The 26,236-nt window shown below is 41.5% G+C and overlaps 1 protein-coding gene across 1 annotated transcript in view; it reads left to right on the forward strand.

Annotated features, from left to right (window-relative positions):
* COG2 (component of oligomeric golgi complex 2) overlaps positions 1 to 26,236 on the forward strand; it is a 237,479-nt gene that overhangs the window by 96,096 nt on the left and 115,147 nt on the right. The window contains exons 6-7 of the mRNA XM_029594187.1: positions 4,488 to 4,596; positions 10,727 to 10,906. Of these exons, the coding sequence (XP_029450047.1) occupies positions 4,488 to 4,596; positions 10,727 to 10,906 (289 nt within the window). The remainder of the gene's footprint in view (positions 1 to 4,487; positions 4,597 to 10,726; positions 10,907 to 26,236) is intronic.

Consider the following 26,236-nt stretch of genomic DNA (forward strand, 5'->3'; position numbering starts at 1 on the left):
CCTCGTTGGACGGGAAGAGGTGTGAAATTGTAAAGGGATGGTGAGTTCAATTGGAGAAGCGTTTTTGATGACTTTGTGGATTATTGTTATAGTTTTATAGAGGATTCTCTGATTGATGGGGAGCCAGTGAAGGTTCTTTAAGATGGGTGTAATATGTTCCCTTTTGTTAGATTTGGTTAGAATCCTCCCAGTGGCATTTTGTAATAATTGTAGAGGTTTCAAAGTGTTAGCGGGTAGACCAAGCAGTAAAGAGTTACAATAATCTATTTTCGAGAATATTATTGTTTGTAGAACATATCTGAAGTCTTGGAAATATAAGAGTGGTCTTAGTCTCTTTAATAATTGAAGTTTAAAGAAGCAATCCTTTATGATATTATTGATGAAAGTTTTATAGTTCAGCAGATTGTCCATGGTGACTCCAAGATTTCTGACCTGGGTGGAGAAGGCTGGAGGAGATAAGGAGTGTGTGTTGAGTGAGGAATGGTTGCCATCTGGAGTGATGAGCAGAAACTCTGTCTTATTGGAGTTAAGTATCAAATTAAGCTTTGTTAGGAGATTGTTGATGGATAGTAGACAGGAATTCCAGAATTGTAAGGTGTTTTGTAATGAGTCTTTAATTGGGATAAGGATTTGGATGTCATCAGCATAAATGAAGTGTGTAAGATTAAGATTGGAAAGGAGCTGACACAGGGGGAGAAGATAAATATTGAATAATGTAGGAGATAAAGACGAACCCTGTGGGACTCCCATGGTGGATCTGAAAGGAGGTGATTCTTTACTATTAATTTTGACTTTGTAAAATCTATTTTGGAGGAAAGAAGAAAACCAATTGAGTGCTGTGTTTTTTATGCCAATCTCTGATAGACGATCTAAGAGGATATCATGGTTCATCGTGTCGAAGGCAGATGATAAGTCGAGAAGAATGAGGAGGCAGGAATGTTTTTTCTCTAGGTTCAAAAGAATATTGTCTGATAGAGATAGAAGGAGGGATTCAGTGCTTCTGGATTTACGGAAACCAAGTTGAGATGATGAAAGGAGGAGTGTATATTATTATTCTGGAAAACATTGTAAACCACCAACTCTCCGAACACCTGGAAACTCATAAAATACTATACCCCACACAACACGGCTTCAGGAAGTCACTCAGCACTGAGACACTCCTTTTAACCCTCGCTGACACATCAACCATGAAATCCTTTTATCCAGGCTAAGGGAGATTGGCTTACGCGACACCACCATAAAATGGTTCGGCTCTTATCTTTCAAACAGAACATGCAAAGTAAGACTCAATACCTGTGAATCAAAGCAATTCCCCCTCTCACACTGCATCCCACAAGGATCATCACTCTTCTCCACCTCTCCAATATATACATGCTCCCCCTCTGTAAACTCCTCTCCTACTACGTCTATGCAGATGATGTCCAAATCCTACTCTTCATGAAAGAGAACATACAGCACACCCTACTACAATGGGAGTTCTATTCATCTCAAATACAAAAACTCCTAACTCAGATAGCTCTCACACTCAACCACAAGAAAACCGAAATACTATACATAGCAAACAAATCCTCCATAAAGAACATTCAAGACCCCTAGATCATACAACTAAACAGTCAATTTGTATCCACAGTAAAAGACCTAGGCATCACATTAGACTCCGAACTAAACCTAAAAAAAATCACATCAACGCAATAATAAAAGAGGGCTACTTCAAACTACAGGTCCTCAAAAAAAAAAACTCAAACCTTTCCTCTTCACTTATGACTACCGGACAGTGCTCCAGGCCCTCTTATTCTCCAAACTAGACTTTTGCAACTCCCTTCTTCTTCGGCTCCCAGCGTCCACCCTCAAACCTCTGCAACTACTGCAAAATGCAGCAGCCAGATCTTTCACAAACAGCAAATGCTCCGTCCACATCACCCCCATTCTAAAAGACCTCTACTGGCTCCCCATAACCCATAGAATACAATACAAAGCCCTAACCCTTATACATAAGACCATCAACAATGAAAAGATCGACTGACTAAAAGACACCCTCCACCCACACGACTCACAAAGAAACCTACGATCCAGGAACACTGAACTGCTAACAATTCCTTCTACAAAACTGGCTCACCTTACCACAGTAAGAGAACGTGCCACCTCAATAGCAGGCCCCTCACTATGGAATGAACTGCCCACACAACTCAGAATGGAACCTTCAACCCAGACTTTCAAGAAGATCCTGAAAACATGGCTATTCCAGAACACCTTCCAGCCAGTGAGTTGACACCCCTCCCCCCGATCACGATGAATCCACACAACCCCACCCCACATTCATGGTTAACACATTCCTTTCTTTCCGCCTACATGTAGCACACCTGAGCCAAGCCCCCATAACAGTTACCCCTCCCTACTCCACTCCCTGGTCCTCTACTGTTAATTGTTCAAGTTGCCAAGAGTTTGTTAGTTGCCCTTTGAAGAAGAATAAGACACCCCTGTCTCATCAACTCATGTGTTCTTAGTATATCAAACGAAATTGCCAAACTGTTAATAAAATTACTTTGTTACTATGTAAAGAATAAGACACCATTGTCATATTATGTCATGTGTTGCTCTGTAAACCGATGTGATATGCCATATCGAATGTCTGTATATAAAAACAAACAAACAAATAAATAAATAAATAAATAATTATCACACAACTTCTGCCTCTGATTACTAACATTTAAGGCTTGAATCTTCCCCTCCATAAATGTTATCCTGATTGATAGTGATGTGGATCAAGTAAATGCTTAGAGTCAACAGCTGTGCAGAAAAAAATTATTTTTTATTAAATGCTACAAATATAATAAGACATTCCTTATGAAGAGAGAGAGACAAAGTGCCTTGCAAGACACTAGTATGAAGCTCTTTTCAAATGATTTTACTGTTAATAGGGCATTATATAGGGTTGACACTTCATACATTTCCAACCCCTAAACCAATAACTGGGTTACACAATTGTCAAAATATTTCTATGACTGGCATTTATTATAAACAATTAATCCAAATGGCTATATGTAAATTTGTTCTCGCTCTGTATGCAAATATTATCTATGGGCCTGACTAAGCTGGAGTGTCAGCACGAACTTGGTGTGTTCTAAACAGCAATTTTATCTAGCATCTTCTTTTGCGGTGTTTGTCTAGCAAAAGCAAAGCACAAAACTGAAGCTTAAATGCTAAGAATACTTATCAGTAATTATAAAGTTACTTATGATAAAAAAAAACAAAAAACGTAGGCGAACAAGAATGACTCCTTGTGTGACGTGCCAAAAAGTGTCACTGCCTCTTCGTCACTTTTTATCACCAATCATACCTGCACCCACATCTGTAATATAGCAATTTGGCAAAATACACAGCAGGTATAGTCTGTAATACCAGAATTGATTTTTCTTTTGATGTTGGTAACAGGTTCTGTTTTGGAAGGATTGTCATCAAGTCCCAAGTGTGCGCATCTCAGGGAGTCCTGGCCTCAAGAGGAGGCTATGGTTGCCATACTAAATAAATTCACATGCAAAGAGAGGCTTTTATTATCCTTATGTGATAAAACAGATCTCTCATAAAAGAACTGTAATCTAATACTGGAGGTTTTCAATTATAAAACCTCTTCATATTATAATTATTAGAAATTATTTTAAAGTGAATTATCAGCAATGCTCTCCTTTCTAAGGTACACAGGTGTCATGACTGTCTCTCCTATTTCCCGTCATAACTTTGTCCAAATCTGAGCAATAGTGACAGTCAGTACACCAAACCATAGGGATGAGTTGGCTAGCAAATTTGTACTGACTTTATTTAGCAATATGTGATGGGTAAAGCAATATTGCACTTTAAAGCTGTTTTAAAATAATTGTATTTCTGGTATGTTTACCATTTGAAATCTTGGAACATTTCAACCATCCTATATAGGCTTGCACTTCTTTTGTATGTTTGGTTCCTTGCCTTCTTTTTTCATATATAGTGTGCCCAAATTGATTCATTAGTTTTAGATCTGTGACCGTTTTCCCAAATGTAGCTTTACCCTTACCATTTGGTGTCTTAAAAATTGACCTTTCTACAGCTGATCTAGCCTAGATGACAGCTTTTAACACACAATGCACAGAGCCCTTTTTCTGAAGCATTTTTTGGGAGTTGCTTTACTATCAGAACCACCAGGGGATTTTTCCTCTATTTTAATAGACTCTCGCACTGTTCCTAGTCTAGTGTTTGTAGCTGGGAGCTATGCGGCAAAGTTCTTTGTGGCACCTTGTATCATGCCCTTGATGATTATGGCTCCTTTCTCACTTCCTCAGGGTCTGTGAATGCTATGTGTATAGCATACCTAGCCTTGGTCGACTTGAAGTACCAAAGTCTTGATCTGGGAATTAAACTAGGTACTCACTGCTTGGTAGCGCATAGCCAGTTTTCTAATAGTTTGTTTATTTAGGTTGGGAACCCTTTCCTAATAGAGATCAATTATTTCTCAGCCCACTTTTGACTGGACAGATTTTGGAGAGGATTGCCACAGAATTCAACCAGTTGCAGTTCCATGCTGTGCAGAGCAAAGGTATGCCTCTGCTGGACAAAGTTCGTCCGGTAAGTAATATAGATCAGTATCTGTGCAACCATTACTACTTTGGAAGATTAATGGTCCAACTGAAGAGTTGATGACACAAGTTCTTGTTACTAGTTAATAGAAGGATGTGCCTATTTTGAAACAAGTTGTTGCCATTATCCTTGCTAATAGCATTTGGACTGACTCTCGGGGGCAGTATTTCCAAATAGATTTATTTTGCATATATCATGACAGGCATGAACCTCATTCGATAGCCAGAAGTGCTCTCAATCTTTTGTATTTACTGCTAATACCCTTCTTAGTACTTGTTCTATGTCATAGAGTATCTTCTGGAGTTCACAGAGTTTAATCTGTATAGGCAGCGTATCAGTATCACATGATCAATTTTTTATATCAGAAATATCTAGTGACTTGGAGAGGAAATGACTGAGACCATGTCACTGTGGGAAATATTGGCTCAGTGTCTGTGAAATATTGTGAGATATAAAAGTGAATTAAAAATAGCAGAATCCTATGTAGTTTTAAGCCTCAATGCCATTTTTGTGCTTTTATAGCTCTTTTATCTGAAGCACTTCACAAACACAAGTATTACTGAATTACAACTCAAGCTCATTTTAATGATCTTGGCAGAGTATAAGATGAGTGAATCATTCTGAGCTTGGAATCCCAGACTTGCAGCATGTAAACAAGCTCATGTCTTTAATAAAAAAATTTGTCGATCTGGATCTGGCCATCTGATTGTCTAAAATCTTCATCATAGTCTTTAATCTGTACTTCAAGCTCCTAAATTGTTTGGGTACTTATAGAAATTATACTAATGACCCTTGCTTTTCCTCTGTGAAGTAGTGTCCTTTGAAGAGAGAATTTAGAATGGTGTTTTCAACCTCCGGGGAGGAAAGGATAGAAAATTCACTGTGGAAAGGGGATCATATTGATGGCCCAGCTGGCACTGGACCTGATTGCAGGAGATAGTCATGCACCGTATTATAAGATCCCAGCAGTGGACAATCATGGTGCCTTTATGTGCTGCTGAGGCTGTGATGCAGGGCCTAACAAATCAGTGCAGAGCTTAGCAGCACTATTGCTGCTGTTCCTGCTGCCTCCATCTCCCAGTCAAACTTTTGTGGCAGCTGGAGGTCAGCCAGAACCCCCACTGTATTTTGTGAGGGAAGGGGCGATGGAAAAAAAACCCTCCAGGGATTGGGAGAAGAATAGGGCAGAAGATAAAAGTAGACAAGCTAGGAAAAGCAGGATTAGGGGGTTGGAGAGAGAGTGGGTGAAAGGGTGAATGGGGGTAAGGGGGACTTAAACGTTCTGTGAACTATTTGGGCTAATGATTGAGAAAATACTTTGCTTGATCTAGGAGTTTGTTTAAATATATAGATCAGAAATCAAATCTTTTTAAACTATTTGATATGATTTTTATTCATGTCTGACTAGGGATTTTTCACCAGTTTATTGTAACTTGTCCCTGAACTTAATAGTCAAAATTTTGCTTACTTGGGTAGGAGAGCAGTCCACATGGACTTCATACAAATAAAATTAAGATTCATATATGTATGACATATATTCACAAAACAATGAAACATAGAACTGCGGCACTAGTCTTATCAATCAAAACCACGAAACAAAAAAGACAAAGTAGAATAATAAAGACAAAGTAGAATAAATTCAAATTTTTCAATTTCTTGACATTTTGATTTTTTGTTTGTCAGCACCCTTTTCAACAATTTATAAAGCACTCCTGAGGAAGCGATCTTAGTATCGCGAAACACCGGCCGCTGTCGGGGATTCAACTTCTGAAGCTTATTCACAGGGACCAGCTGATATTCTAACACTGTTTTGAATCACACTTAAAATATATACTTTAAAACACCTAACCGCAAGTGACGAGTAGTCCGGACGGCAAGTGTTTATCACTGCCGTTGTCTGGCTTGCTGATGCGGTATCATTTAAAATCGAGATTTTTTGATTTTGAGTGTGGTCTGCACAGCATTGGAATTTATTCTACTTTGTCTTTTTTGTTTCGTGACATATATTCACAACATCTTACATCTAATAAAATTTGCAACACTGACAGGACGGACAAATGTGAAAGACCTTGACAGACGTAGGTATCAATTTGAGTAGTAACAGATATTCTATGAGGATAAGAAAACAGGTTAAATGTACAGCAAACAATATGAGGTAATTTTATAACTGCCCACATATATTTATGGCTGTTGTATGCCTAAGTATCCAACCACCTGCACAAAGCTACACCTGCTACTTTGTGCAGAGAACGTGTTCAGGGAATTTACACGCATGCTTTTTGTAATAGAAACACATGCTTGTAAATGCAAACTCCATGCAGATTCTGTCTCTTCCTGATGCACTTAAAATTATGTGCAAACAAGCAGTTTTCAAAAGGGACATTTCTGTGGGTGAAGCACTATTTTAACCACAGACGTCCCTTTGAAAATGACTCTCCTTATGTCAACACCAACTTTATATCAACATACACTGATATTTTTGAATGAGGTATTACAATATGTTCCTTTAAAAGGAAGTTGTTTTTTATACTATCTCTTTATTAATTTCAAAAAAGACAAGCAAGAAATTTCATGCTTAAAGAATAACATACAAACAAACAAAGATTTGGCTGAAAGAAGAACTCTATATATGTTCTCAAGCAACCATCATACTTGGCCACTGTGTCAGCATTCTTAAAACTTCTCAGCAACCTATGATTAGTCAAGCCCAGTAGCTATACAAGCTTGCATATATAAGCCACTCAGCTCACTGTGGCCAAGTATGATGGTTGCTTGAGAACATATATAGAGTTCTTCTTTCAGCCAAATCTTTGTTTGTTTGTTGTGGATTTTTGGCTATTATTGAGTACCCTCTATATTACTAAAGAATAACATAGGCATGAATATAAAAAGAGGAAAAAAGAAAAAGCAATATAAATACAATTACAATTGCCATTTAGTCCACATAAGTGGAAAGAGAAGAGCACAAAAGAAATACAATTTTAAACAAGTAAAGAATTCACCTTATCTACTAAGTGTCTACCTAAGAAATTACATAACTCATCTTGCTAGCCCTAGCTGCAGTCTGTCTACCTTGAAAAAAGCTTCTAATTGGATAGGATCTATGAAGACATATTTAACATTTTGAAGCTTAATTATAAACTTGTAAGAAAAGCATAGTATAAAAGTAGCACCTAAGGCTAAAACTCTAGGTTTTGTTTTGTTTTTTAAACAACAAAAAGCTTCCATCTAACTTGAGTCTCCCTGACAACATCAGGGAACAAATACATTTTTGATTCATGAAAATTTTACTTGTGAGACAAAAGAAAAGTATTAGTCCAAGCTTTATCTGATTCTCTGGCAAAAACTACCAATAAAGTGGACCTATCCAAATTCTCTGAGCTAGACTGCTTTAAGAAAGCAGAAAGGTACACTACATTTCCAGGACCTTCTGGCTGAGAAGAAACAGAAGAGGAACTCTTTCTCTCAGGTAAATAAACTTTATAATTATAATTGCCCAAATGTTTGTCTGTGATGAATAGACTGACAGTTCTTTATAAGGACTGCAACACATTCCTGAGATTTAAAATATTTAAGCTCCAGTTCACCAAGCTTTCCAGTGTTCAGAAATAACTGGATGTTTTTTTCAAAAATACAGAATTATTATGAATGACATTAGCCAGAGAGTCAATTTTTGAGGTTGCAGTCTGGTCCAGCTTGAAGATAGCCCATAACATATCTAAAATTATAATATCTGGCTTAGAAGATGGTAAAGCAAGCCCAGTTACATAACCTGTGGGAGTCATCCCACCTCCAGGAAGAGATCGTGAGGAGCTTCCATCTCCAGTAGGCAGTGGGGAGAAAGAATCCTCAGCAATTGCCTGACTGACAGATCCTCTGGAACTTAGGTTGAAAACCAGTGGAGGTGAAGACCCAGCGGAACTCAGGGAAACCACAGTCTCCTCTTGAATGGTGCAAACTGTTCCAAGTTCTACTGATTTAGGTGTACCTGGTGAAAAAAAAAGCAGCATAGACAGTTGGCTCGATGAGGCTGCAGTAGTAGGCTGAAATGGGTGAGCATATCCACTGCCTTTTCTCTTTCTTTCTCATTGCTGTTGGATACAGAGGCACCAGCAACAACATTTTTGCACAAAAGATTTTAAAGCCTCTGGTCTCCAGCTGCCGACGTCACAGAGGGTGGGGAAAATGCAGGGAAACCAGCTTCCGGTACTCTCTCTCCTCTCTTCTTTCCCCAGGAAAATTTTTAAGGAGAGAAGATACAGCACTACATTGCATTCCTAAAATTTTGAATTTTTTCTTTAACATGAGGTCTAGGAATGTGCTTGTATGGAACAATGCTGTTAAGTAGTGCCATATATTTTATTCTACCTCAAATTGAAGCAGTGGGTACATTAATAAAGTCATTACTAAAGAAATGAGAGTGGAGTTTTGAGAATCAATTACATGCTCCAAGGCAACATGATTTTGCTAGAGGGAGATCATGTCAAGCAAATTAGTCTAACTTCTTTGAGAATATAACCTAAAAGATTTAGATTAAGGGTGAGCCCTTAGATTTCAGAACACCTTTACTACTGTTCTTCACAGGAGATTCAGAAATAATCTGAACAGTCGTAGGGATTGATTCTAGATAGTAAACTGTTTGTGTTAGAAAACAGAAGGTAGTGGTTAGTAGAGTTCATGCCAAAGAAAAGGGGATTATCAGTGGAATTCCTCAGGAATCAGTTAGGTCTATTTCTGTTCAATCGTTTCATAAATGATATTTTGCAGATCTTGTTCTGCAGTCGACTCTGGGAGACCGATCAAGTGCCAGTTGTTTCTGCACGATCGGTTTTCTAGATCTTCCACCTTGGCTTCCAACTTAATTTTCCCCTCTTTTAAAGTGGCGATCTCCATATCTAGTTTATGCACATGGTCCTTTGTATTGGAGAAAAGAGTCTCAAGGTCAAGCATGCGTTTGGTAGTGTTGGTCAGCAAAGTCTGCATCTCATCAAATTTATTGTGGACCTTTTCAAACTTAACATCTAAGGCCACTCCTACTGCCACTGCCACATTGTTCACCCCATCGGATGCTGAGCTAGGAGATGTAGAGTTACTGGTGACGTCGGCCATCTTACCCTCAGCAAGCTATGCCTTGTCTTTTTCTTTTTAGACTATCCTGGTAGATATTTGTGCTGTAAGTGAATTGTAAATCAAAAAAGGCAACACTCTGCTGCAGTCTTCTAACTTAGCAAATGCTTGGTCCCCATAAAATAAATAAATAAAAAATAGGTTTGCTGCCAAAGTGAGGATTGGGGCCCCAGAGTAGTTGAGGATCTCATCCTCACACTTTCATCATACTATATGACCTTTGCTCCTATTTCAAAATAATATACAAAACCTATATGTTTTATTTTGACTTTGTGGCATACTTTATGCCCTCAGCATAAATGGAAGAATAGCTGTGTGAGGTTGTTGGGATCATAAGCCGTTCTGACACTAGAGAACCAAGCAAGACAGCATTGGTGTTAGGAAATTATATTTGATATTATGAATTCTATTTTCAAAGGGTTTAGATGCCTATTTTTGAAAATTCACTAAGGCAGAATGGCAGAATCCCTAAATTTAAGCTTCTAGTTTCACTACGCTCCTAAAAAAAAAAAGAAAAAAGGAGTAATTACATGGGTGGAATTAGGACAAGAAAAAATAGTTAGATGCTTAGCATTGATTTTCAGCATGAGGTATCTAACTCAAGTTCCTAAATCTAGGAAACTGAATAGAAGACCTAAATTTAGGGGTCTAAGTTTTAGGTCCCTAAATTTAGTGAATTTTCAGCTGAAAATTTAGATCTCTAAGTTTGGAGGTTAATAGGTAACAAACTTAATTCCCTAAATTTAGGAGATAAGTTTTTTTGAGTATTGGCCTCTTATGTAGTAATAGCGTTACGAACAGAAAAAAGTAAATTCTGCCTTAGTGAATTTTCAAAAATAGGCATCTAAACCCTTTGAAAATAGAATTCATAATTAAAGAAAAAATAAATCCTGGAATGGTGAACTGCTCTTAATAGTTTTTTTTTGTCTTGTGCCTAAAGCTTGCTATCTTTATTGAAGTGTTTTTTGTTTCCACCTTCCTTTTCCTCTAGCGCATTGCTGGAATTACAGGAATGCTGCAGCAGTCTCTGGAAGGGTTGCTTTTAGAAGGCCTCCAGACATCCAATGTGGACATCATTCGGCACTGTCTGCGCACCTATGCCACCATTGATAAAACTCGAGATGCAGAAACTCTTGTTGGCCAGGTGTTGGTGAAACCCTACATAGATGAGGTACGGATAATTAGTGTTCTTAGAAAGTGAGGATTCTGGATTATGAAATCTATGCCATGAAGCAGCCTTCAAACACAGCAGGGTTGTTCTGTAGCTGGGTTTTAAAAAGGTTTGGACAGATTCCTGGAGGAGAAGTCAAATTGTTATAAAGCAAGTAGACTTAAGAAATAGTCACTACTTATCACTGCGTTTTAACAGCATGGGACCAATTTACTGTTTGGCATCTTGCCAGGTACTTGTGACCTGGATTGGCCACTGTTGGAAATAGGCTACTGGGCTTGATGGACCCTCGTTCTGACCAGTATGGCAAGTTCTTATGTTCTAATGGTAAACATTTGTGTAATAGATATTTAGTGTTCATGCCTTGGGTAGTCTGCATTAGCACATGATAGCACACTGAATTTAAACTAACACTTTATAATGGTCTCACACTTCAACCCTCAGGGACATCCAAAAGATCGGTTTCTAAGGATATCTGCAATAAATTTTCATGAGATTTATGTGCATAAACTGTCTACCCCTGGATGTAAACAAATATTGTGAATGTTCTTTATGAATATTCAGAAAAGCAGATCTGTTCTGCATCTGTTCGGAATTTAAGACAAAGCCTGGATTATCCAGTTCTGATGACATGGAGCCAATTGGTAACACTAGGTGGTGAGTTGCAAACAGATCCATTAGCAGAAGAGAAAGCTGGCAAGCACGTGACTAAAAATATAATCATATTTTTGGGGGGAAGAGGATGGGATTGCTTCATTTTCTACTCTCCTTTGGCATTTCTTATAAACAGTAAGGCCTCAGTAAGGCAAGAGAGATTTTAAAATATATCTCTAATGGAGAGCCAGCTGGTAACACTGCCACCACCTGGAGCTGGTGCCCTTGGCTAAATTGGCTCTGCAGCTTTCTGATGACACACTATAGAACATGCTCTTTGCTTTCTGCTCAGCTCCTCCTCTTCTAGGCAGCATGCAGGTTGGGGGGAGGTGAGCCTGGAGCAGACAGAGTACAGTGTCACGCAAAGAAGAGCTGCTTGCTCCCTATTCCAGCCTCTTCTCTTCTCTTGTTCCCTGCTCCGCTCCTTTTGCAGGGTGTTTTGAAACTGGAGTGGATAGCAGAACAAAGAGAGAATTCAATTTTTGTCTGCATATTTCTATATCTAATTTGTGATTTCATATACTGTATTTGGTGAGGGTTTGTATTCTGCCGGCATGTAGGTTCTGTAGCAGTCCAGCTTACTCTATTTTCTCACTGGATGGTGTATTTAGGTGTTTTAGTGCTAGGTAGAAATTTAGCTCATGCCTTTTCATTGCTAGCTCAAGGTGCGTTATATTCAGGTACAATAGGCATTTCCCTGTCCTCAGAGGGTTTTCAATCTAAGGACGCTATTTACTAAGCATTTGTACCTGAGGTAATGACTTTCCTATGGTCACAAGCAGCATCAGCAGAGTCTGAATCCAGGCTTCTTTTGTTTTCAGCCTGCTGCTGTAACCATGACTATTCCTTAGTGTTGTTGAAGTTTTAGCTCTGAAAGTTCATGCTGTTTTGGTATGAATGATTTGCTGTATAGGTTCTGAGAGACATTTGGCAAGGTTTTGTGCTACTTCACAAAGTGTCTGGTAATGGAAGGATTTGGTATCACCGTTACTGAAGTGACAACATAATTTGAATATTTTTCCTATAGTGAATGGTAAGGTACAAAATTTCCATTTTGACTCAGCTTGCCGTTTCAGAGATTTCCTTCAATCAAAGTAGTATAAATTCTTTTTAATTGATAAATTTGGGTATTTCTTGGAATTAATGTCTCCAAAAATCACAGATGATACATTCATTAGACAACTTGACATCATTTCTGAAACCTAGTTGTATTTTGTGTGTGTGTGTGTGTGTATAGATATTTATATACAGAGAAAAACAAAGTTAAATATTTAAAAATATGGAGGATGATATTCAGCGTCATTTAGCTAGATAAGTTAGGACTTTGCTGGGTAAGCGGCAGCGGCTGAATATCCACTACTTAGCTGGATAACTAGTATTACAGCTAAATAGTTAGCCTGCTAAGTGGTGGGTGGGACAAGGGCATTTTCAGGGAGGAGCCAACTTAGCTGGTTAAGTTATCTGGCTAACTCGGATATTCAGATTTAGCCAGATAACTTTTCCGGTTAAGTCTGTTTGGACCATAGGGCTGTTCTAAAGTTAGCTAGATAAGTTTAGGATAGCCAGATAAACTTATCTAGCTAACTTTAGAACAGCTGCTATTTACAATGTCTCAATATAAAGATAGTATGACCTGTTATCACACTATCTCATTAAATACTATGTAAACCGATGTGATACCCTTGGGTGAATGTCAGTATATAAAAACAAATAAATAAATAGATAAATAAATAAATATTCAGCAGCTCGGCCATGCTACTGAAGATACAGGCTGTTAGCTGGATAATTTTTTCTCACAGGACAAGCAGGATGGTAACATAGAAATGACGGCAGAAGAAGACCAAACGGCCCATCCAGTCTGCCCAGCAAGCTTTCACACTTTTTTTTTTCTCTCACATACTTATCTGTTTCTCTTGGCTCTTAGTAACCTTTTTTTATTCTATTTCCCTTCCACCCCCACCATTAATGTAGAGAGCAGTGTTGGAACTGCATCTAAGTGAAATAGCTTAATTTAGTTAGGGGTATTAACCACCGCAATAAGCAAGCTACACCCATGCTTATCTGTTTATTCAGACTGTGTAATTCAGTCCTTGTTGATTGTTGCCTGAATTTAGATCAACCTTTCTTTATTCTCCCCTGTCGTTGAAGCAGAGAGCCATGCTGGCTATGTATTGAAAGTGACGTATCAGTCTTGCTCCCCTGCCGTTGAAGCAGAGGAATATGCTGGATATGCGTGAAGTGTCAAACTTCCTCCCTGCCGTTGAAGCAGAGAGCTATGCTGGCTTTGCATTGAAGTGAAATATCAGACTTGCTCCCCTGCCGTTGAAGCAGAGGGCTATGCTGGATATGCGTGAATTGTCAAATTTCCTCCCCTGCTGTTGAAGCAGAGGGCTATGCTGGATATGCGTGAATTGTCAAATTTCCTCCCCTGCCGTTGAAGCAGAGAGTTATGCTGGATTTGCATTGAAAGTGAAGTATCAGGTATTTTTTTGGTATGGGGTAGTAACCGCCGTAACAAGCCAGCTACTCCCCTGCTTTTATGTTGTTGCAAATTCTTTTCTCCACATTTCCTCTTGCCGTTGAAGCATAGATCAATGTTGAAGTCGCATTATTGAATAAGGATATTCATCTCCAGGTAGTAGCCATCATTCCCTCAAGCCACCCCCATGCCTCTTCTCTTCATTCACATCCTTTAGACTTTATGGATCCACAGTACTTATCCCATGCCCCTTTGAAATCCTTCACAGTTTTGGTCTTCACTACTTTCTCTGGAAGGGCGTTCCAGGCATCCACCACCCTTTCTGTGAAGAAATACTTCCTGACATTGGTTCTGAGTCTTCCTCCCTGGAGTTTCAAATCGTGACTTCTGGTTCTTCTGATTTTTTTGCAATGGAAAAGGTTTGACGTTGTCTTTGGATCATTAAAACCTTTCAAGTATCTGAAAGTCTGTATCGTATCACCCCTACTCCAGGTGAGGCCTCACCAAGGACCTGTACAAGGGGATAATCACTTCCCTCACATATGGGTGACATCATCAGGATGGAGCCCAATCACGGAACACTTTTGTCAGAGTTTCTAGAACTTTGACTTGCACCTACTGGGCATGCCCAGCATGGCACTAACCCTGCATCCAGCAGTGGTCTCCCTTCAGTCTCTATTTTTCCACACAGCTTTTGCCACACGGATTTGGAACTCTTCACAAATTCCTGACAGGAAATTTCTTTTCAGGAATTTTTTGCAAATTTGCAAAAGTTTATACCCCTTTGGGGGTCTCCCTTCTCCGCCGTTGATAGCCACGTCCTCACTGTAGGTTTTATCCCATTTTTCGGTGGCGAACAGGTTTTTGTCGGTGCCCTTATTGTCCTAGGACAATGTCAATCACAGACCCTCATTTGGTCTGTGTACTTTGACTGGGCCCCACACGCGACGTAGATTCGTGTACCAGTTGTGCCCAAATGACACCGAAGGGCCGTCGGGCACGTCTGGAGAAAATGGCGCTCTTATTCCACATGAAGCAGCGCCTGCCATCTCAGACTTCATCACCGCCGTCACTGGCTAAACCACGCCATCGATCTGATACCGATGATTCTCAGTCTGTGTCAAAGTCTTCAGCGTCCCCGTCCTTGGTGCAGGATACAGGTAAGGCCAAGCAACGAGAGAAGCACCGGCATAGACATTGAAAATCTATGCCATTGACCATGTGGACATCTGTGGCTTCAACGTCGGAAGCGAGCCACCGAAGAAGAAGCCCTGGGCTGAGGAGCCTCAACCCTCCTCTAAGCCGGATGCACCGAGGCGTTCTCTGCCTTCGGTGGGCATGGCAGCCGAGACTCCACTGGGACCGGTGGACCCTCCGGCGATGCCCGCCATGCCTCTTACTCAGGACCCTGGGGTTCACCGCTCCAGCGTTCCGTGAGGAATTGCACCGGATGGTGCAAGAGGCGATGGTACAAGCCATCCAGAGCCTTCCGAGGCCATCGGCACCGGTTCCTGTGCTGGCACCGGTGCCACCGGTGCTTGTTCCTCTCCTTGACAAGCTGGATGTCCTCATCAGTGCCCTGCCGGTGGCACCGGGGAAATCACAGATTCCCCTTGCTCCTTCGCCCATCCCTCTCTCCTCAGATGAGGAGGGTTCATCGATGCCGGAGCCCGTTCCGGGGCCTTCTGGAGCGGGTGCACTGAGGCGCCCGGCGAAGTCACCGATGCCGTCAATGCCTTCTCGTCTGTCACAATGCCGGGCCCGAGGCCATTGATGCTGGCACTGATACCCTCGGTGCCAAAGGCCGGGAGAGGTCCTTCTTTACCACCTGGACCACCATTGGATGCTGGAGACCAGCCTTATAATCCGTGGACAGATGTCTCCTCTGATTCCCAGGATACTGTCGATGTCCCATCGGAACCTTCGCCACCTGAGGAGAGGCGTAAGTCTCCACCGGAGGACCTCTCCTTTATCAATTTCAGTAGGGAGATGGCGGAGACTATTCCATTCACACTGCAAACTGAAGAAGACTCCAGGCATAAAATGCTGGAGGTCCTTCAATTTCTGGATCCATCGAAATAAATAATGCCCATTCCAGTACATGATGTGTTACTGGATCTTCTGCAGCGCAACTGGGAACATCCCGGGGCGGTCCCTCCTGTTAACCGCAAGACTGACGCGACTTATTTGGTACAGCCGTCTCCTGGCTTCCAAAAGACACAGTTGGCTCATCATTCAATAGTGGTGGAGTCCGCCCAGAAGAGAGCCAAATGTCCAAAACCTCATTCTTCAGCTCCTCCTGGGAAGGAACAAAGGTTCCTGGACGCTTTTGGGCGCAGGGTTTTCCATGTCTCTATGCTCATCTCTCGTATTGCGGCATATCAGTTGTTATATGACCCAATTCAATAGAAATCTGTTCAACCGATGTTCTTGGTTCCTGATGTTACTTCCTGATGCCTTGTCTTCACCTCTGCTTCCAGAACCCCTGGTTCCTCGATGCCACCCTTTCCTGGCGTGCTCTTGGTACATTGCCTGTCGTCTTGTTCGCAGCTCAAGTCTCCAGAGGGTTCATCCTTGCCCAAAGCCAAGTCCCGTCTTGGTCCTGTTTCCTGTTTGAAGCCAAGTTCCGTCTTGGTCCTCCGACCTGACTCTTGTTCCGGCCCTTGGATGTTCTTGGGGATGCTCAGTCCATGCCTAAGACTCTGACTGAACCTGTGCCATTCCAGCGTGGTCCGCAACCAGCCTAGGATGGGCTGTGTAGGGCGCGCCTTGGTACAGGCTTCTACCGAATCTTCGCCATGTTCCAGCTTCATCTATTCCACACCTCGTTTAGAGCCTGCTTTGCATTCTAACGTGGTCCGTGACCAGCCCATTGGGTCCGCCCATTAACAGTGGGCTGTATAGGGTGCGCTGCGTGGCAGCCTCAACCCAGTACTTGACTTTGTTCCTGAGTCTTCGAAGTTCCTTGCCTTACGTCTAGAGTCTCTATGTTCCAGAGCCTTCGTCTGCCCTCGTCCATAGTCCGGTCTGCTGCTGCTTGTCATTCCTTGTGGCAGGTCCGAAAGGACTGGGAATGGGCGGAGGACTGTTCATTAACCAACATTATGTGTTGGCCCAGAAACATGCAGGTCTGGCAGAGGGTCAGACCGTCCGTTTCCACCCATGCTGGGACACGCCTCGCCTACCCTCTGTGCTGCCTTGGAGTTTCTGGGGTTGTGCCGAGGCCCAAGGGCACACAATCCCCTCGAGATGGGATCACTCTTCCAGCGCTCCCCTTCTGTAACAACTCTCGTGAAGCTACGCAGAGAAAGGGGGCCTAATGATTCTAATAGCCCCCTACTGGGCATGACAGGTATGGTTCCCCATCCTTTGTGACCTCTCGGTGTGTCCGCAACATTGGCTAGGCACAGATCTGTCCCTGATATCTCAGAAGAACGGACAGTTGCGCCATCCCAACCTTCAGGCCTTGTCACTGACAGCTTGGATGTTGAAAGGCTAATCTTGCGGCCTCTCAATCTGTCGGACTCTGTATCCCAGGTCCTCATAGCTTCACGAAAGCCTTCTAGAAAATCCTACCATTCTAAATGGAAACTATTTTCATTGTGGTGCACTTCAAAGGAGTTAGACCCTTTTACCTGCCCCACAACTCAGTTTTTAGACTACCTCTGGCACCTCTCTGAGTCGGGTTTACAGACTTCCTCCATTAGAGTACATGTCAGCGCGGTGGCCGCCTTCCATCGGGGTACAGGGAATGTCTCTATTTCGGCACAACCCTTAGTAGTACGCTGTAGGAAGGGCTTGCTTCACTTCAAGCTCCCTCTCGGTCCCCCGGCCCTGGCTTGGGACCTTAATGTGGTTTTAGCGAGACTCATGAAACCTCCGTTTGAGCCTCTGCACTCCTGCGAGTTACGACATCTTACTTACAGGCCGATACAGTACAGTGCGCTCCGGTGGAGCGCATTGTTAACTGGCATTTGGACGTGCGTTTGACTCGCTAGCTTTACCCCTTATTCAGTAAGGGGTAACAGCGCGTTGAAAACGCGTGTCCAACCCCCCAAAGACTAATAGCGCCCGCAACATGCAAATGCATGTTGATGGCCCTATTAGTTATTCCAGCGCGATACAGTAAGTAAAATGTGCAGCCAAGCCGCACATTTTACTTTAAGAAATTAGCACCTACCCAAAGGTAGGCGTTAATTTCTGCCGGTGCCGGGGAAGTGCACAGAAAAGCAGTAAAAACTGCTTTTCTGTGCACTTCCCCGGCACCGGCCCCTGCTGTACACCGACCCCTGCTGTACACCCAAGATCTCCGCACAGTGATCCAAGCCACCCTTACCTCCAAACTGGACTATTGTAATGCCCTCCTCCTAGGGCTCCCCTTATCTTCAATAAAACCCCTTCAACTTTTGCAAAACGCCACTGCAAGGCTCATTACCAACACACGCATACACGAACATATTACCCCTGTCCTCAAGGATCTACATTGGCTTCCCATCCTTTTCCGTATACACTACAAGACCCTGACCATAGTACACAAATCTATCCACACACACAACTCCAACTGGCTTGACCTCCCTTTCACTGCGCCCCTGTCCTCCCGAGCTACCAGATCTGCCAACAAAGGTAATCTACATGTACCGTCCTTGAAGGCAGCTCATCTCTCCTCCACCCGTGACCGCTCCATATCCATTGCCGGCCCCGCCCTCTGGAACTCCCTACCCGTCCACTTGCGCCTTGAACCCTGCGCCATCAAATTCAAAAAGAAACTAAAAACATTCCTGTTCAACCAAGCCTACACAGAATAGATCCTCCCTTCCCTCTATTGCTCATACCCCCTAGGTGACCGCCCTTTTCCTTATATTAAGGAATTTAATCACAATGTACATTGTTGTCTTCTTGTTATGACCTCTTGTTGATTTCTTGTTGTTTAATCTATTTTTCCCTACTGCTCTAGGTTAACCCCCTGCCCAGTTCGCCTCCCCTGTTGAAATGTACTTCTAAATCTTTTGTTAATATGTGAACCGGTATGATGTCCCCACTAATACCGGTATATAAAAGTTTCTAAATAAATAAAATAAATCCTCCGATTTAATATCATGGCGATATTAAGTCGGAGGTCCCAAAAGTTAAAAAAAAAAAATTTAGAATGGGCCTGTGGCTCGCGGGTTGAAAACCGGATGCTCAGTTTTGCTGGTGTCCAGTTTCCGAACCCATGGCTGTCAGCGGGTTTGAGAACAGACGCCGGCAAAATTGAGCGTCGGCTGTCAAACTCGCTGACAGCCGCCACTCCTGTCCAAAAAGAGGTGCTAGGGATGCGCTAGTGTCCCTAGCGCCTCTTTTTACCACGGGCCCTAATTTAAATAAGTTAACTTACTGAATCGCGCACACAGGAGAGTGGCCTGTGCACGCGCCGGGAGAGCGGGTGCTCGCCCGCTCTCCCGTGATTTTTACTGTATCCGCCCGTTAGAAAGTACTTTTCCTTTTACCTTTGATATCTATTTGCAGGATCAGTGAGCTGCAGGCACTGGTAACATACCCCCCTTACACAAAATTTCTTCATGATCGGGTGGTCTTCGCACTCATCCTAAATTTCTGCCGAAAATAGTCTGAGTTCCATTTAAATCAATGTATAGTTTTGCCTTCTTTCTTTCCAAAACCCCATTCACATTCAGGTGAGCGGGCTCTGCATTCCTTGGACTGCAAATGTGCATTAGCTTTTTATTTGGAACACACTGCAGGCCATAGGAAGTCCACCCAGCTATTTGTCTCTTTTGATAAAATTAAACTGGGTATCCTGGTGGGAAAGCAGACCCTGTCCTCCTGGTTGGCGGACTGCATTTTCTTCTGCTACCAACAAGCAGGCCGCCTGCTACAGGAACGGGTTAAAGCGCACTCCATTCGAGCAATGGCAACGTCGGTAGCAAACTTTCAGTCTGTGCCTCTTGCTGACATTGCAGGGCTGCTACTTGGAGTTCTCTCTATACCTTTACAGCCCACTATTGCCTGGACAAAGCTGGTGCTCAAGATTCTCTTTTTGGCCTGTCTGTTCTGCGCAATTTATTCTCAGCTTAATACCCAACTTCCTACAACGGCCTGCTGGGATTTTCAGGCTGCCCGTTCTCCAAAAATCGCCCATTGTTGTGCATGTTGCACGTCTTTGGGTGTTTTTGGTACATGCGCGGGCATCCTCAGCTCGTTATTCACCCATATGTGAGGACTACCATCCTGCTTGTCCTGTGAGAAAGCAGAGTTGCTTACCTGTAATAGGTGTTCTCACAGGACAGCAGGATGTTAGTCCTCACGAAACCCACCCGCCACCCCGTGGAGTTGGGTACGCTTGTGATTTGTTGTTTTATTTTTCGCACGCTCTTTTTCCCGTCGATAGCAGGGTTGAATTAGCCATGCTGTCTGGGAGTGCCTCGCGACCGGTCAGTAGGCGGAGTTTTCTCAGTTAGTACAGTTTTATTTATTTTTTATTTTTATTTATTTATTTATTAACTTTTATTTACCGACATTCGTGAAGCACATCATGCCGGTTTACAAAGAACTCTGTTCGGCTGCACAGTGAGCTTCCCACGCGATTGCCTTGTTACCTCAGTCTCTTTTTTTTCTGCGAGCAAGTCTGCACGCGGGGTTTATCTCCTCCTCGTCTCTGAAGAGATTTTTTCTCAAATTTTTATCTTCTTCATTTCTTCTGGGCAGTGATGGCTCCTAAGCCATCAAGATTTAAGTACTGCCAATGTGGTAAGATTATGTCCATTACAGATGGACATAATTATTGCTATATATGCCTGGGACCGGAACATGACCAAGTCTCATGCCGGGTCTGTGGTCGTATGTCCCCCAGGGCACAAAGAAAACGCGTGGAAAAAATCGCGTGTCTAAAGATATCGTCCACTCAGTCTTCGCCAGGACCGGCGAAGAGACCGAAGAAGACTCAGTCTAAAAGGTCTGCTTCGCTAGAGGGTACCTCGGCCAGGTCGGTCAATCCACCAGGGCCAGTGAAGGGAGTTGAGGCCGCAACTCCTCTTTCACAGAAATCCCCTTATGAGCCGTGTGGGTTTCAGTTCACTGAACCCACTCGAACCCGCTCATCGACGCCGAGGAAGACGGCTCATAGAAATGCACATCAGAAGAGAAGGCACTCTCTTCACTGCAAATGGACCTTGGCATATTATTTAAAGAGAACTTAACCACATTATCAGGCCTCTCAGCTTTCGTCTCTTATGATTCTAATGCACTTGGAATAGCCATTGCCAAGTACAATTATCCAACTGGCTAGCAGACTGTTTTGTACATTGCTATACTCTGGCCAGCCTCTAGATCAGACTATCAAGGCTCATCAAGTAACAGCCATGACTACCTTGGTGGCTTGCTTAGGAGTGATGTCCATTGAAGACATCTGCAAAGCTGCAACCTAGTTTTCAGTTCATACCTTCAAATCCCATTGCTGTCTAGACAAGGGGTTCCCAACCTTTCAGATAACATGAACCCCTTTTTGGCTTCAAAAGGTTTCACAGACCCCTCCACATATTTTGTTTTTCATGCCATAGCAAAAGAAATAATGAGATGCACACCAGAATCATTCATAATGTGTAAAACTTTGATCTAAACTGAATAAATAGAGAGGGTAATTTTTAAAGCTACTTAAAAATTGCCCTCATAATAGAAGGTTGAGGCCGTTTCACTTTCTAATCTGGCTACAATGGGGAAGAGGAAGCAAGTTCAAAAAAGTTCCGGGTTGACAACTTTGATTGGCCTGGCAGAAAATCAGCACTGGTGCCTGCAGACCTGCATGCTTTTCATCTGCTTTGAAGCAAGTGCAAAGTACATGTGTGAAAGTATGCACAAGGATTTCAAAATTAAATCTTTTGTTCCCCAACCTAGCCCTGTTCCTTCTCTTCCCACACAGGCAAAAATATATATATGCTGTTCACAGCATAGGTACTTTAATTCACAGTGGAAGGGAATAGCAATTTTTAAATGGCCTTGTTACATGGGTAAACAGCTGTTAAGCCACATACATTTTGAAACCCTCCCTCAAAATTGACCCTCTTAGACTGCTTTTCTTTTCTTTTATGATTCTTAAAAACACATATAGAGAATGATAGTCACAAAATAATTTAGATTTTAGAAAAAGCAAAACACTAGCCTGCTTTTCAAAGCAAAGAAGGCTCCATGTCTGTCTGTATGTTCCCCTAAATACATTTTGTTTGTCTCATCCTCTCTGATATGTGGTTGTAATCTTCCCTTTATCTAAGGCCCTATATCTCACCCTCTCTCTCTGCTGCTTTCCAGCATGATTCCTGGTGGGCCTCTTCTTCTCTCCCCTGATAGACTGCCATCCACTCTCATTCCCCTTTACCAGGTCTATCATAGATTCCTGACCCCCTCCTTATCCTCTATTTCTTCATTCCTGTCTCATTCCTTTTTCCCTGTCTTACCCCCTCATACTATCAACCCCAGGCCCATTTCCTCCTTTTTTCCTTTGAGCCATTCTCACATTTTTAGTACAACTCTCTTCTTCTCTCTGTCTCAGTCCAGTGGCAGAGCTTGTGGCCATAGTGGGAAATGTTTCACTGGTGTGATAACCCAGCTTTCCTCTGCTTTCCTCCTTATGCAGCAGAGGCTGAAACATTTCTGACAGCTACGTTTGGTGCTTATCCTCATGCAGTGCCTTAATGGGGTTGATAATCGGTCCTTCTCTTCCCCACCTCTGCTAAACACATGCAGTGTGGTTTGAGGCTTCTCATGGGTGTGAATGGCCCCCCTCTGTCCCTCCTTCTCCTAGTCTGCAGCAATCTGGGGTAAAGTTTTTAGGGTTATAATAGGCCCCACTCTCACTCTCCTGGCTTGTGGCAGCAGCTCAGCTAATCACAGGAGGCAGCAGATCACTTCTTTTCTCCCTAACTAAACTTTCTGGCATCCCTTTTGGAGGACCCCCTGGGATGGCCTCACAGACCCCAAGTTGGGAGCCATTGGTCTAGACAATCTATTTATTTAAAAACTCTTCTATACCGTCGTTAAGTTAGATAACCATCACAACGGTTTACAGTAAGGCACGATAATGAAAAAATGAGTGGTATAGCTTACAACTTAATCATGTAGCCAAGGCAAAAAACAACAAGGGGACAACCTTATGTCGTGGAAGGATTTTATTGTTGAATTTTATTTTCTAAAGCCCGACTTCGGCCAAGTTTCGCCAATCAAGGCTGCATCAGGGGCTAAAAATATAAATAATTAAATTTTATACACTTTAATAATAAAATCAAACGTTAAAACTGATAAAAATAGAATATATGTACAATCTCATTACCTCATGTTGCTTGAGATGGTTACATAACTGCATAAACAATCTTTCATGTAGTAAAAAGTAACAAAATCAATCCTAAAAATATCACAAATTATCATATAATTAGAGAAACACCATTTAAAATTAGGCAAATTAAAAATAAAGTAAATCAAAGAATATACTTATACATATACATATGATTATACATACACACAAAAAAAAAATATATATATATATAAAAAAAAAATATATATAAAAATATACATTATATCTGCCATGTGAATACTCTTTAAATAGTTAACTATCCATTATTTCTTATTAAAATTCATAATAAATCGGGGGTAAAATTAAAACATTATTTTTACCATGTTTTGTTACACACTAGAAAAATTTTTTTTATTCAATAATTACCTTAGTTATATAGAAGACTTCACTGCTTCAAAGAACGAAGTGTGTTAGTCCCGATATTCAGTTGTTTATGTTCCAAACTGAGAATTATAGCTAGTTCATCATTTTGAAAAACAAACAAGAAATAGAGGTATATAAAACATTGTATACATTGGTCCAAATATCCGCAATGGTATGAATGATTGTGGCGCTTAAAAATAGGTACCAAAATGACTTGTAGCTCAATATCAACCAATTCATTTGTAACACATTTTAAAGACCCGCGGCAACCTCAAGAGCTGCGCGCATGATTTGATGATGTCACATCTTCTCTCTAGTGTCAATCTAGTCTGTACTCATATTTTTAAAAAATATATACACTATATGCTAAGTGCTATTCTACTGAAGCACAAAGGAAAGACAAACTAAAGGATATCTTATTTAGATGCAACCCTAAAAGGGGAAGCGGACATACTTCTTTAAAAACGGCAAATATAAACTCCTAACGATAAAGGATTTTATACAACTATATTTCTTTTGTATACTCCTTCGATATATTATTTAAACTCATGTTTTGACATTTAGTTTCATTCCATTCCTCTAGTGTTGCCACTGTCCTACACATTCTAGATATTGTGTCAAACAAATGTAAAAATGGGGGTATGAAAACGCCATTGTTACAACACTCACTACTATATTCATGCCGATAAATATTATGTTTAAATACTTCTATCATGTACAATAACAAAGCATTTAATATCACTATCCAATCATCAATATAACAGCAGTTACTTGCCAAGATTTACCTTAGGGTTCAAAAATCCGCAGACCAAATCGCTAATGCAGTGTTAAGACTCGCTGCTTATCAGGCTGTGTTTATATAGAATTAAAAAAACGCATGTGGGCTCTATTGACGTCACATCCTCCCACAAATGTCAATCAATGTATCGCTGTTCTACCAAAACAATAGACAATACCGCAGCATTAAGCCTAAGATGAAGAGCTACTTCTTATTTCATTGTCTAACAACCGTAGCATAATGGGAACAGAAAGATCTTTCACCTTTAAAATAATAGCGTTACTTATTCTGAATAACTTTTAAAATATATTTTGGTTGCTATCAAAACCAATCGTCTGATACGTCATTCAGCTAAAAATCATAAAATTTTTAAAATTTTGCACACATCTCACAACTCAATATCAACCAATTCATTTGTAACACATTTTAAAGACCAGCGGCAACCTCAAGAGCTGCGCGCATGATTTGATGACGTCACATCTTCTCACTAGTGTCAATCTAGACTGTACTCATATTTTTAAAAAATATATACAGCATATGCTAAGTGCTTTTCTACTGAAGCACAAAGGAAAGACAAACTAAAGGATATCTTATTTAGACGCAACCCTAAAAGGAGAAGCGGACATACTTGTTAGTTGTGAGATGTGTGTAAAATTTTAAAAATTTTATGATTTTTAGCTGAATTTGTTTATTTAATATTAAAAGCCAATCATATTAGACCCCTGGGAGATATAGAGTGGGAGCCCATTGTTTGCTAAGGGCTCTCCCTGCATGTCTCAGCGTTTGTTAGTCAGTGCTGAGTTTTTATAGATAAGAACATTCAATGATCCCTGATGGGACTGCATAAAGTATCAGGTACCTCGTGTGTCCTATCAAATTAGGCAAACTGTCTAAACTTCCCTGGAACCGCCTCCCACCTTAAGATCCAATTAGGCCTAAGAAGGGCCCACATGTCTGATGATTAGTTTCAGTAGGCGACGTGTCTGATGATGGCTATCAATCATTGTAGTAGGTCTTTGTTCTGTCACTCATTCCAGGCCTTTGATCAGAGTCTTAACCTCGGAGGATATTCAGTTTAACTGGCCTCTTTCAGTCGAGATAGGAATCTGTGAGAACAAAGCTTGGTCCATATGTTGGTTGTGACCTCATGACCCTTCATCATATCTGGCTAGGTCTGAATTCATTCTAGATGGCTCTCAGTAGCCATTCACGCACAGGTCAGCTTAAGTTCATTGTATGCCAGCAGTTTAAGTTAGCAAAGGATTTTGGGGTAAGCTGAGTGAGCCAAAGTCTTCATGTTAAGCTGCTGCCCATATATCATGGGGTTTCCAGATTTCTTTTTCAGCAAGTGCTCCACCATGAGAGCTTGGTACATGTCATGGCTAATTCATCCCTGCTTTTCGTTGGAGAAAGCATGTTTGCTTAATGTAAACAGGGTTCTCCATAGACAGCAGGATGAATTAACTTCCTCCCTGCAGAGTAGACTACCTAGCTAAAGCTAAACTCTAGCTGACTGAGAGGTTCACAAGGCAGTGCATGGGAAAACTCCCATGCATGCTTAGTAATAGAATTTTACTGAATTAGAGAAATTCGGCGCCATCGGATGATATCACCCACGTGTCATGGCTAATTCATCCTGCTGTCTGTCTTTTATGATTAGCAAACTTGCATTTTCTTCAGTGAAGTGTGCAATTATGCACTATAAGTCTTAGTAAAAGG

Source organism: Rhinatrema bivittatum, chromosome 3, assembly GCF_901001135.1.
Source record: "Rhinatrema bivittatum chromosome 3, aRhiBiv1.1, whole genome shotgun sequence".
Taxonomy (NCBI): domain Eukaryota; kingdom Metazoa; phylum Chordata; class Amphibia; order Gymnophiona; family Rhinatrematidae; genus Rhinatrema; species Rhinatrema bivittatum.